Source organism: Stegostoma tigrinum, chromosome 6 (assembly GCF_030684315.1).
Source record: "Stegostoma tigrinum isolate sSteTig4 chromosome 6, sSteTig4.hap1, whole genome shotgun sequence".
NCBI classification, from domain to species: domain Eukaryota; kingdom Metazoa; phylum Chordata; class Chondrichthyes; order Orectolobiformes; family Stegostomatidae; genus Stegostoma; species Stegostoma tigrinum.
The window spans coordinates 27,284,441-27,298,982 of record NC_081359.1 but is presented as its reverse complement, the minus strand read 5'-3'; the positions used below and the strand labels follow the sequence as shown (position 1 = coordinate 27,298,982).

The window sequence follows — 14,542 nt, the reverse complement described above, 5'->3', positions numbered from 1 at the left end:
ATGTCTTTTCGTACGATAGAAATACCAGGTCAGCCAGCACACCATTCCTCAGGTCTGAGCTTTTCAAATGAATAGCTTCACTTATTGCACTGTAGTTAGAGTCCATCCAGCTTGGTCAATTTACAACATTTCAAACGTTAAAACCGAGGTCAATGGGGGCAGTAACGTTTGCACTCAGCCGTACCAGATTCTGGAAAGGTGGGTCTTCACTGGCAAGGCGGCTAAGAAGCTTGCCAGTCAGCTATTAATTCCACTGACTGGCTCATTAGTCAATTAGCCACTCAACAGTGGTGGCCACTGAACATGTGAATGACCATCATACAGGAAAGTTCTGATACATCTAGCGTACAGTGTGGAAATCCCATTTCCTTACCCAAGGATGAACTACATTGATGTTTGGGTGACAGGACTGTCCTACACAGAGAGATTGAGAAAACTAGCACTATATTCCCTGGAATTTAGAAGATGGGCTTACTGAAGCACTTAAAATTCTTAAGTGGGTTAACCATATAGATGCAGAGAAAATGTTACCCCCAACTAGGGAATCTACAGGTTTGAACACAATCTGGGGTGAGGATAAATTTCTTCACTTCAAAAGGCTGTGCATTTGGATTTACAGAAATAGAATGCATTCAGGGAGGAAGTCAATACATTTTTGGATACGGCGGAATGAAGGGATGTGGACGTGCTGGATCTGAAGTTGACTCTCAGCCATGATTTTGCTGATAGCACAGCAAGCTTGAACCTGGCCTACTCAAGCTCCTATTTATGTTTTTGTGATACTCCTAAAGGTCTTTGAAGATGTGCAATAATAAGAAAATAGAGGTTAGAATTAACTTGAAATAAAAAGAGACCGTGAAGATACAAGTTGAAAATATATCAAGCTAGTGACAAAATAGGATGAGAAATAAATCAAAACCAAACAGACATTAAATTCGAGCAAGGACTGGTAACAGATTGCAACAAAGTCTTAAAAAGGAAAGCAGGCCACAAGGCCAGGATTAGAGGTGCTTAATATATTGTACATTTTGAAAAAAGAGAGAACTTTTGGAGGATCTTACTGATGAAAGCAAGCGTGTCAAAAGCATGCTTGCTTTCACTGGTCATAAGACTGAGTACAAGAGTTGGGGCATCTTGTTGCAGCTGCATGAGATGCTCATAAGACCACAGCCAGAATACTGAGTGTAGTTCTGGTTGCCCTATTACAGAAAGGATATTAATAAATTAGAAACAGTGAAGAAAACATTTGTTTGGATGCTACACGGACTGGAAGGTTTTAGTTATAAGTCGAGGCTGGGACTAGTCTCCCCCGGAGCAGGGGAGGTTGAGGTTTATATAGGTTTATAAAATCATGACAGGCATAGATAAGGTAGATAGCCAACAGTTTCTCCCCCATGGCAGGACAGTCTTAAAACTAGAGAGCATAAGTTTAAGGTGAGGGGGGAGAAAGATACAAAAGTGTCCAGAGGGGCAATTTTTCCCCCCCCCACACAGAGAGAGGGTGGTGAGTGTTGGGAATGAGCTGCCAGAGGTAATGGCAGAGGCAAGTGCAATTTGTCATTTAAAAACATTTGGACAGGTAGGTAGATGGGATAGGTATGGAGGAATATGGACCAAATGAGGAAAATGGGGCTAGATTAATTGTGAAAACTGGGTGGTATGGATAAGTTGGGCCGAAGGGTCTGTTTCCATGCTGTAAACCTCAATGACCTCCAGAGGCCTTTCAATACAGAACAGAACCAGAACATTAAGTCTAATTAATAGAACATGTTTTCTTAAGTTATGCAGCAAGTAGACTTTTCGTGTCCCCAGCAAGTGAAGGAGGGGTGGGGGGCGTTGAATTGCAAATTTTTATCACTACCATAAGCCTTTGAGTTGTTATTGGTCAATCAAGTGGCCAATATTAATGGTGTCCTTCTCACCTCCCTGGATAAGAATATCAAGTCAGCATTAACAATCACATTCCAATATCCTTGGTCACATTTCAACAGGAAAATTCCATCAGCTCTCTGAGTCCTCTGAACTTTCACAGAATGAGAATGGCTACAGCACTGGAGCAGCCAGCCATATGGCTTGTCATGTCTGTACTGGCTCTCTGCAACAGCAATGGAGCTAATCCCTTTTCCTCATATGTTATCTGCCGCTTGTCAGGTGCATACCATTCTCAAAGCCCTGACTGAACTGAATTTGCATGCAGAACCAGAAGCTCACAGGAGGCACTGCAGGAAGAGGGTTAAAAAGGATCATGGCATATCTATCCGACTCTCAGGACTTTAGAATGGGGCCAGAGCATGAGAGTGGGGCGGAGGGTCAGTTTCTATCAGGTCAGCTGCACAGAAGGAAGGTGGGGTGGCATCTTGGGAGGTTGGCAGGGGTGTCTTCTCCAAGTATACAAGGCACTCCAAGTGAAATGTTTCTTCCCTGGGCTTCGTTCCCACCATTGCTAATATAGGCAGTCAAGATCAACCTACCAACTTTCATAAGTCTTAGTATTTTGGGTTGGACAGCATGTTCTGAGTCATTTCAGCATTGAACAACCTCAATTGGTCTTCGATACTATAGTTTCAAATGGTGGGTGATTTCAGCACCTACTCTCCCAACTGCATTACAGGGGTGATCTGTGAAAATGGGTGGGAAAGTGGCAAACTCCCCACTTTATTTCACTTGCCGTCACACTGAAAACACAGCTGGGGTCGGGGGAGGGGGGTGAAAAATGCAACTTTGATTAGGGACGGAGGCAATGAAGAATTTATTCACTCTAAAAGCACACAGATTCTGTGTTATCATCTTAATGGAAGGGACATCTCCATGCCAGATTGCAGATGGGGCTTAGAATATCCTTGTTAACTTATGCCTAGTGTGTTACATTGTGTATTTCTAAACTAGGGTAAAGACATCATTGGAGCACAGTCAATGAAGCTCCATTCTCTACTGACTTTGTTGTACTTTGATTAGGGTATTGCCATTTCAGAGCTTCCATAGTAGTCTATAGATTCCCTACATAAATATACACAACAAAGGGGTGTTATCAATTCTCCCTCCATATGTAACAAATGGCTGTGCTGAGGACAAGAGGCTGTTTCTAGACTATGTAGCAAATTCTAGCAGGTTAGCATGCAAAGAGAACTATTCCTATTCCTAGCTTTTGATGTCTTGAGAGAGTCAAACATTCCTCAAATGTTGTTATCCAGGCAGTGCAAATGCATAGCAATGCAAAAGTTAGAAGACTTTTAGAGTAAATCTTTCTCAAAAGAACATAAATATCAAGAGTTTGATTCATCATGTTCCTAAGATAAAATGGAGCTAATGTTCATACATCATCCACCAGATAAAAATTACACAAACTTGGTTATATGTAGCACTATTGACATTCCAAAATATTTCACAGCAGTGTATCAAAAAGTGATATCAGGCCAAATAAGGAGATATAAGGATAGATGACCAAAGTTTTCCTATGCTGCTTGGCCTGCTGTGTTCATCCAGATCTACACCTTGTTATCTCTTGCTGTAGGTAGGTTTGAAGGAGTATCTTACAGGAGGAGAGGTTTGAAATACAGGAATTTGAGGAGGGCTTGTATTTAGGACCCAGGAAGCTAAAGTCATGGCCACTTATAGGAGGCAATTAAAATAGACGATGCATTAGAGACACTCAAGTTGGCAAAATGCGGAAATCTAAGGATGTAAGCCTTAAGGTTGTTACATGGACAGGGATAAATTTAAACATGAGGAAGGGAATTTTATCAAGGTTTCAACGGACTGGAAGCTAACATAGGCTAGCAGACACGGGGATAAGAATGATCAGGACTGAATGAGAGCTGGGACTAGTGGTGTTTTATTCATGCTCAACCTTACAAAGGGCGAGGACTGGAAGAGTAGCAAGGGCAGCATGGGAAATCAGCTCAGAAGTAATAAAACTCATTGAGAGAGTCAACAGCGGACCAACCTATAAATGGGACAAAACCAAAGTTAACTCATTTTGAAGCTATTGCAATATTAAGGCAAATATGACCATCGCTATAAACAGATTTTATTTTTTAAATTATAATTATTAAAAAGGAAATTAAGTGAACTCTTACTTTAAAAAAGTAGTCAGAAAGAAACCACTAAACCTTTCTTATTTGACAAAGCAGAAATGCCAAACTCTAAAAGACATATGAGTTATTAATAAAAGGTAGTCCAATAATATTAAAATCATTTAACCAAATGAAGTGCCCAGGAAATCCATTTGTGGTAGGAATCACTTTCCATTGAACAGTTGTTTCTCTGTCACAAACTATTTGTAACAGGAAACATTGTTTTGGAAATGTCAAGACATTGAAGATTGAGAAAGCATCCCCAATTGTAATTTGTTCTAATTTGGTACAAAATTCCAAAATCAAACAGAAGCAAAGAATGTGGCTAAACGAGCTATAAAAGTTAAGGTCATGCCACAATTCCACACTGGCTGTACTGATATTCAACTCAAAACATGATATTGGTAAAGTTCATCAAAAGATTTTATACTGAAATAAATGTACCAACCCAAAGTATGAGCCAAAAAACTTTCAGAATCTATAAATGTGTAAAACATCAGTGACAACAAGCATGCTTGATGTCAAGTAAACAGCAGATCACTTACATTTTTTAGCCTCCTCTGATTTTCTTCAAGTCTGTGGAAATTGAAATAATATAGCCAGTATTACCGCCTTGAAAAGCCCCAGTTCAAAATGATCACACTTAAAATACATTCCAATTTTTAATCACTTCATTATTATTCCATCTACTGGGGAGCCACTATGAAACAATGCACGCCACACTGATGTTGCAAAGGTCAGTTGAATCTGCAATAAGCACTTGCAAGACTGCACAACAATCATTTACCAAAGAAATTTTGACAAGGAACATCAGTAGAATTCACTGAATTGATTTTAACTGCATGCCTCATTTCTTTGATGAAAATGATGACATTACTTCTGAAAGCTAAATCAGGGTGTGCATTATGATCTCAACAGAAGCTTCCAATCAGTGGCCTTTTCAGGTCACTCACTCTGAATTAGTGTGCAATGACCATGAGGATTGTGAATCTCAATGAGTGTGTCCCAGAGGCAGGAACCAGCAATCATCTGTTGCCCAATCAACCTTGATGTGTTTAGTTTTAACTCATTTCATTCATCCCATTACCAGCACTTTTAATATTTCATTACATATATGCTCAAAAATAATTAGGATGCAGCTGAAACTGCTACACATGTAATGCTGCAGCTTTGATGTTAACCGATATTTATATTTATATATAATAGAGGCAAAAGGAAACAACGTTGTAACTTCAGCTTGATGACAATCCTCAGTCAATTCAAGAATGGCCCTACCTTATAAATGTATGATGGCTTAAACTGGGATGATATCTCGCCAATATTCAAATACAAAGTTGGGATTCGGGTCAGGACACGGAGGGGTGAAGTTCAAGCCCAAAAATGTTTAACTAATCCTGAATACATTCCACTTTAACTCCAACCAATCAACCAACTCCATTCCATTGCCAATCCAAGTATCGCTACAATAGAAAAACTCAAACACTACTTACATAAAATACCCAAGGCATAAATGAGGGTAATTGAATAGCTTGGAGACCGCTTTGTGGAGCACCAATGCTTGGTTCGTGACAAACAACACCTCCCAGTCACAAACCACTTTAACTGCGCCCCCCCCCCCCGCCTCTCCTTGGATGACATGTCCATCCTGGGCCTCCTCCAATGCCACAACGATGCCACCTGAAGGCTGGAGGAACAGCATCTCATATTCCCCTGGGAACCCTCCAGCCTAATGGTCTCAATGTGGACTTCACAAGCTTCAAAGTCTCCCCACACCCAACCTTATCCTAATACCAGCCCATCTCATCCTCGCCTGCTTGACTTGTCCATCTTTTCTCCTACCTATCTGCTCCTCCCACCTCACTGATCAACCCCCACCTCCTACCTACGTGCCTCATCCCCGCTCCCTTGACCTGTCCGTCTTCCCTCCCAGCTGCCCGCTCCTCCCTCCTCACTGACCAACCCCCATCCCAACTACACTCACCTTTACTGACTCCATCCCCACCTCCTTGACCTGTGTTTTCTCTCCACCGATCTGCACCTCTATCCACCTTCCATCATCACTTGCCCTTCTCTCTATTTCAGAGCCCCTATCCCCTCCCCTATTTCTGAAGGGTCCAGACCCGAAACATCAGCCTTCCTGCTCCTCTGATGTTGCTAGGCCTGTGTTCATCCTGCTCTAAACCTTGTTATCTCAGGCGCCAGCATCTGCTGTTCCTACTATCTCTAATTGAATCGCTTGATTTTTAAAGCAAATCACTTCCTGCAACAAAGTACAGCTTGCATTTGTGTATTAATCTGCATGGCAAACCTATCACTAAAAGAATGGAGAAGGGCAATGGACTATGCAAAATAGATGAACAAATAAATTGAAACAAGTGGGTGAGAATAAGGGAGTTTAAAAGAATATCAATAGGATTTTGACGGAAAATACAGAGGAATTAAGTTGGTGGTTTTGGAAGTGAGAGGCAGAAAGGCTGATACAAAAAAAAGCAAACATAAGGTGTAGAGTGAACAAGGAATGGAGGAGGGAAAGGAGAAAAGAATGAGGAAAGAGTGGAGCATAGAAATAGTTAAGCTGAGGTGGAGAGGCCAATACAATGGAGACACATCTCATCTTTGAAAGCAATTACAGTTGATGCAGGAAGCTGTGGAGCTTAAGAACAAATGCAGTTCAGAATTCACGGACTGAGAGTTCAGTGATTGAAGGCAACAACCCTGAACTAGCTTCCAAAGAGCCATTAGGGAGCAACAACAAATGTCACTGATACTAGTGCAGCAGGAAATCAAGGTACATTGGAATAACATGAACATTACAGCGGGTGAAAGCAGAGGGACCAGCTGAGGTTACCAATGTCAAGTCTAAAAGTACAGCTAAAAAACACTGTAGTTCTGTGAAAACAGACTTGTGGGTGGACAATGGACAGCTCTTTGTTAATATGTGGAAGTGGACAGAAAATTTTAGGCTTGGATCGAGCAATGTACATAAATATCCCACTGCAGGATTTAGACCATATTGGCAGTCAGAAAGATTGATAGAATTAAGAAAACAGAGAAGCAAGAACTGACTTAGGTTAAAGTTTTGATTCATTTACAGGTTGATATTAGATAGGCAGTCGTTCATTAGGCAATAAGCATCAACGAGAAAGGTCCCACCATGCATCATCAGTCTTTACGTGGAATCTGACATGATGTTTTCAGCTGAAATCACTAATAATCAATCATTCTCAAACCAAGTAGTCAAAGAGTAAGAGAGAACCAGGAGAGTCCTGTGGTACAGTAGCAGTGTCTCTACCTATAGGCTAGAAGGTCTGTGTTTGATTCCCATCTGAGGTGTGAACTCATCCCAGATTGAGAGAGAGCGAGAACTGGGGTAACACTTGGAAACACAGCAACAGGAGAACGCCATTCAGCCCCTCAAGCCTGCTCTGCCATTCATTAAGATCATGGTTGATCTGTGACCCAATTCCATACACCTGCCTTCGGCCTATATACCTTGATACCTTTCCTTAATACAAAAAAAGGCTATAAGAATTGAATCATCATCAACTACCATTTAAGGAAGAGCGTCCCAAACCTCCGTTACTCGTTGCATGTAGAAGTGCTTTCTAACATCTTTGCTGAATAGCCTGATTCTAATTATTAGACTTTCCCACTGGTACTGGAATCTTTAACCAGTGGAAATAATTTATCTACCCTTTCTTTTCATGTTATTATCCTGAAGACCTGAATTAGATCGTCCCTTAACCTGCCACATTCTTAAAAATAAAGGGCTATTTTATCTAATGTATCTTCCTTGTAAATCTGTGTTAAACTCCCTCCAGAACTAAAACATCCTTCCTAAAGGTGTGGTGCCAGTCTCACTACTCTTAAGTGGTGTCTGAAAGGGTTTGTGCAAATGCAGTGTAATGTTTGCATTGCAATACATCAGCCCACTGGAACTGAAGACCTGCATTCCATTAGCCTTTTTGACTGCTGTCTGTACTTGATCATGGCATTTGAAAGAGGTATGCACTTGCATCCCCAAATCTCATTGGGCATCCATTGCACTTGACTTCGTACCTTCAAAGAAAAATATTCTGATCTCTCCTTTTCAGTCTAAAATCGAAAATACCGTACTTGCTTATATTAAAATTCATCTGATACAGCTTTTGCCCAATCCAGCTATTCTATATATACCGTTATAATTTTATGCTGTCATCAACACTGTACAGTGCTGCTCAATCTTGTATTGTCAAGAAAATTTAGATATTTAATTTAAAAGCAATAATGGCAAGAGAGTTGAAATTATAGGAGCTCTGACACAATTTTTAACATTGGCACCTCCCCTGCAGCCAGAAACAGAATGCTGGAGGATAGCTAATCTGGTTTCACATCACAAGAGGTGTAGCAGAGAAAGACCAAGGACCGACAGACCAATGAGTCTAACAGTGGTGCAAAAACTAGTGAAGGAGAAAATTAATGTCTATATACAGGGGCAAGATTTGATCAGGGGTAGTTAGTGCGGCTTTGACAGAGGGAAGTCATGCCTACCAAATCTAGTGGAATACTTCAAAGAGCTGACCAATTGTTTGGATGACATGAGAAAAGGTGATGTAGTTAATATGGATTTCAGCAAGGCCTTAGACAAGGTCCCACATGGAAAACTGATTTACAAAAAAAAATGTTAAAAGCTCATGGCATCCAGGGTAACATGGCAAGTTGGATCCAAAGCCAATTAGTGACAGGAAATAGCAGGGGATGGTAGAAGGCTAAATAAAACCAAAAAATGCTGTAAATCAGAACCAAAAATAGAAATTGCTGGAAAAGCTCAGCAGGTCTGGCAGCATCTGTGAAGAGAAAATCCGAGAACGTTTCGGGTCCAGTGACGCTTCCTCAGAATGGCAGAAGGCTGTGTGACTGGAGTCTGGTATGCAATGGAGCGCCACAGGGATTAGTGCTGGGTCCTTTATTATTTGTGGTATTAGTAAATGCAGTGAAACAAGGAGGAGATCTTATGTTACTGGAGGACAACAGATCAGATCTAAGCTCTGCAGTCCTGCCACATTAAACAATTCACTGGAGGTGCAGGTTCATAAATATCCCCACCCACAATGATGGAAGAGCCAAAAACATCAGTGCAACTGATAAGGTTGAAACATTCAGAGCAATCTTTAGCCAGAGGAACAGAATGGATTCACTCAGCATGATTTCAAAAAACAGTTGAAGACACTGGATACTGAAAAAGTTTATGGACTTTTACAACATTCTGGCAATAGTACCGAGGGACTTGTGCTCCAGCACTTGATGCTCCCCTAATCAAGCTCTTCCAATACAGTTACAACACTGGCATCTACCTGACAATGTGCAAAATTGCCTAGGTATACTCGGGACACAAATGCAACCTGGCCAGTTACCGCCCCATCAGCCTACTCTCAAAGTGATAGAAGATGTCATCAACAGCGCTATCAAGCAGCACCTATTCATCAATAACCTGCTCAGTGATGCCCAGTTTGGGTGCAGCCAGGGCCACTCAGCTGTAAACTTCATTCCAGCCTTGATCCACACATAGCAAAAAAGCTGAATTCCAGAGGTGAGTTGGGAAAGGGACAGCCCTTGACATCAAGGCTGCATTCAACAATGTGCCATCAAGGATACTTAGCAAAACTGGAATCAATTGCTATCGGGGGGGGGGGGGGGGGGTGAGCTCTTCACGGGTAGGAGTCATAGATGGCACATAGAAAGGTAGCTGTGGTGTTGGCAGTCGGTTAGTCTTTACATTTCATCAAAGCAAGAGCCGCTCCAATATATGTACGAGTGATAATGGGAACTGCAGATGCTGGATAATCCAAGATAATAAAATGTGAGGCTGGATGAACACAGCAGGCCCAGCAGCATCTCAGGGGCACAAAAGCTGACGTTTCGGGCCTAGACCCTTCATCAGAGAGGGGGATGGGGTATATATGTATGGTTGCTTTTAACCAGAGAAGGCTCTACATCTTTTCACAGGTATAAAGTAACTACTCCTTCATTGTGCTGTTTGATGACTTTACTTTTACCATATCCACATTCTTTGAATGCATGGGAGATATTGTCACACAAGTTAGGTTTAAAGGCTAAGGTTACTTACTTTAATCACTAAATTAACTGGAAATACTTAAAATCTGGTGCACATAAACAAATAACGAGTGAAAATGTATCAAATTGCTTCAGAATAAAATAAACTTTAATGAACACCATATTTTCTGAGATGCAACTTCCACCATGTTATATCCTCTGACAATTTTTTGATGGATCTGGTTTATTTTAACACCTCCTTCAAAACTGGGAGGGTTGAATTTTTCTACACCAATGTTTTTGAATTGTTGTTTTCATCTCAAACAGCTGCTCTTAAATGCATTTGTGTAAGTGCACAATTTTTGTTAATTTCTTGCAAACAAATACTCTCAGCTTAACTTAATGAATCCTAAACATGAAAATGGTTAATATGCTAGTAATTAAGTTCAGAAGACCACTAATTTGCATATCTATCATCGAAAGGCATATGAAAGTCTCTATCACAGGACAAATCGCTTTCACAAAAGCAATGATAGAATTAATTAGATCTGGCAAATCTCTTTGATCTTTTAAGCAAACTAAGCCAACTAAGCTAACACAACTCATTTATGGGTCCTGCAAGATAAATGTCCTGAAGGGCTTCACTAAGTCTCTAAACCTTAGTTTAGAGCCTTAGTGAGAGAAATGAGAAAGAAGAATGAGAATGAGAAAGAAATTGGCTATCGTCAATGGCAAGATCAAGAAGTTGGGTTGGAGTGAAAAGTAACAATGTGTTTTGAAGAATGAAAAGGAAACAGCTGAAGTCCAGTGAAGGGAATGAGAAATATTAATAAGGCTATCATTTACAGAATAGAAGGGATATACTAATAAAAACTAGAAGGGGATGAAGCCATCAGAACTTGCGAGCATCGGTAAAACTAAAATGAAGGCTTGACACTTTACTTAGGAGCAAAAACAAAAGATTCTAGAGGTGAAGGAAGTTATTATTGATCCAGAGCTCCATGCAGACAAAGGATCAGAAAACAGAGAGATCAAGGAATGATGGTGAGACTTCAAATCAATGCCCAGGTGTGGGAACATGCGATGAAGGGCAACTTAAAAGATAAGCAAGAATAGGAATTTAGGCTAAACTTAAAGGAGACCTGAAGAAGACCTTTGCAGATGCCCCTGCAGGCTGTGGAAGACTAGTTGGAGTGCAACCTAATTACAAAGCATTTATCTTCTTAAGTAAAAAGAAGTGTATTTTGCTTAAAATACACTAACATTGTAAATTCATTACCATGTAATCTTTAGAAACCATACCAAAGGTTGGTTGAAATAAATAATCATATCAGGATAAACAAGATATTTCCACAAAAGAGCTCACAGGTATATTCAACCTGGGGTTAAAGCACAATAGTTGCTTAGGAAGTAAAGTTGCCAGTGTCCCGGCAATCACAGGACTGCTCTCCCACTAGGGAAAGACAACTAGTGGGGAGCTTAACCTGAGGTTCATCTTGCCTCAGGAGAGAGGAGAGATTGACAAGGCAGGACCTTCACAATGACCTCTGTACAGGAATTGAGCCCATGCTGTTGGCATCATAAACCAGCCAATCCACCAAGACTGCATGTTTTAAAAATACAAGTCTGAGAGGTTTCGATAGAGTGGAGATGGAAAAAGGCATTTGCTCAGTGCGAGAATCAAGGCCCAAGGTAACTGTTTAAAAATAAGGGAGCGCATATTTAAGACAGTTGAGAAAATATTTTCTGAGGGTCATGAGCCTTCATAAATCATTTCCACAAATGACGGAAGTCAAATCTTTGAATATCTTTTTTTTCCAAAAAGGCAGAGATAAATGAATTTTTGATAAGCAAGAAGGATAAGTTTTCAAGATAGAGAGAGGAATGTTGAGTTCAGGTGTAATTAAATCAACCACAATCTTTGACTGGCACAACAGGTTCAAGAGAGCAAACCTGCACTGACCTTGTCTACTCCCATTATGAAATCAAAACATGAAGATTTTAATTTTAAACCTATTCTCCAGCATGTGTTGATTAGGTTGGCAACATATAAGGTCAAACATGCAACTTGTAACATTTAGAAGCAGAACCACTCATCTTAAAATGATCTGACTAACGTGTAAATCAATGTAATCGAGAAGCTGTATTTTCCCCCAAATAAACTACACCTTCCCTCAATGGATTCTCCCAAAATTATGACAGATAAGACCATATGCTGACAAAACATTTAATTCATAGCAAATGACTCAGTTTTTGCCACAACCATAAGAACAACAAAAAGCAACAAACATTAGAGGAACACTACCACTTCCTAAACAGACACAGTGTTGACTTGTACGTGAGCTTCCGTTCCTTCATTATCACAGAGTCAAAATCCTGAAATTCCCATCACCAAATTCTATTGTGGTAATAAGGAGAAAGCTCATTGCCGTCATCTTCAGGGAAATTGAGATAGGGATAAACGTAATTGATTTGCCTTTGGAACATCAACTATGCTGGCAAATCCAACATTTGTAGCCCAGCACTAAGTGCCCTCATGAAAGGTGATGGTGAGTGGTCTTCCTGAAGTCACTGCAGTCCACGGAGAGCTGTTAAACAAGCTTTCCTGGATTTTGACACAGGAACAGTTAAGGAACAGCCAATTTATTCAAAGTCAGGGTGCTGTGCGAGCCAGAAGGAACTTGGCGATGATGATGCTCCCTTACTTCTGCTGCCCTTATCCTTATAGTTGGTAAAGATCACAGATTTGGAAGGTGCTGCAGTGCATTAAACAGATGATCTGCAATGCTGCCATTATGCTGGTGGCATATGGAATGATTGTTTAAATTAGTGAATGGAGTGTCAATTAAGCAGGCTATTCTGCCTTATTTTATGTCTATAACTCAAGAACAAAATGAAAATAAAATCTCTCAAAGCTGAATGGATCATTAAATATGTACACTCTTTGCTTGCAGGACACTGATTTCAATCGTACTGGTAGAGTTAATGAAAATTCATTAACACTTGAAGGCTTGATTTGAGATTCTTTCATCTAAACATGGATATTAGATAACTGCACAAAGTTGTCTCCCCCCGGGAAACGAAATTAGTAAATCATTTGCCAAGCAAAATTTCATAGTCCATGTTCTTATCATGGCAAACAAACAAAAGGCAAGCTGCAGTTGTTCAGTTACTGCTTTACTTAACTTTAGCACAAACAAACAAACAATGACATGAGCTAGGACAACGGTTCTGAGCCATATGTTAGTACTTTGAACTCCACAAATCAAAAATAACATGTTCAGGCTTGGATGGAATATCACGTCTAACAGTTGCTATGGGGCAACCCAAAGCCAGTCCAATCACTATGCAATTGACATTTGCCAATCAATTCTACCACTTATTTAACTTTTTTTTAAATTTAAAGAAGTCTCACTCCATCCCAATTACTTCTGCTTGAAAGGGTACAAAGCAACAAGACATGAATGAACTTCATGAAGCATTCATTTAGTCAAAGTGCTATACATGCTAAAATAGAATGGGCACTCAAACCGGAGACTTCTCCGACAGGTCAAGGGGGCAGGATGAGGTTAGTAGGTAGGAGATGGGGGTGGGGCTTGAGGCGGGAGGAAGGGCAGGTTCGGGAGGCGGGGACGAGCTGGGCTGGTTTTGGAATGCGGTAGGGGGAGGAGAGATTTTGAAGCTTGTGAAGTCCGCATTTTGACACCATGGGGCTGCAGGGTTCCCAAGTGGAATGAGTTGCTGTTCCTGCAACCTTTGGGTAACATCGTTGCGACACTGCAGGTGGCCCAGAATGGACATGTCATCTGAAGAGTGGGAGGGGGAGTTGAAATAGTTCATGACTGGGTCTAACAATTGCTCTGTACGACAGCATTCAAGCTGTTGCTGTTCACAATGTGCAATAATACAAATTCTACTTTACAGACATTGTTCATCACTGGCTCAGATGAACTTGGGTATCAGCTGTCCATCTATGTTAAAATGCTTTCATAATCTTTATACAATCTGCCGGGAAGAAACAACCTGGAAGTATATATCTATAAACCAATTAAAATAAAAACATGCCATATCAACTTTGACTTTGTATTCAGTATTATGCAGCAAATATACCAAATTGATTTTAGTCTTATAAATTACAGTGGAGCCACAGGATTAAAAATACTCTTGTTCTATATACTCCCAGACGTCTCTGTAACTGAGTTTTCCTAAGTCAACCAGCTGTGTTTTCAAGAGATGCTGACATCAACTGCCTACATGAATGTATTGAAAATTTGCATTCATTTCCTTTGAACATGTTCCATGATAAGATGCTTAGGTTGATATTTATAACAGAAACTGGTCTGTTTAAATTTGACATCTTGCAATTATGACTTACCTGTACAGACCCTGTTAGCAGTAATGGTGTCTAACTACAGTGATAAGTTTACGTAGGCAAT

The 14,542-nt window shown here is 40.5% G+C and overlaps 1 protein-coding gene across 6 annotated transcripts in view; it reads right to left on the bottom strand.

The window, feature by feature from the left end:
• The window catches only part of lmo7a (LIM domain 7a), a 241,740-nt gene that overhangs the window by 67,329 nt on the left and 159,869 nt on the right, over positions 1-14,542 (bottom strand). For all 6 annotated transcript variants that reach the window (XM_048532457.2, XM_059646495.1, XM_048532458.2 and 3 more), the window contains one exon: positions 4,619-4,649. In XM_048532457.2, coding sequence (XP_048388414.1) covers positions 4,619-4,649 — 31 coding nt within the window. The remainder of the gene's footprint in view (positions 1-4,618; positions 4,650-14,542) is intronic.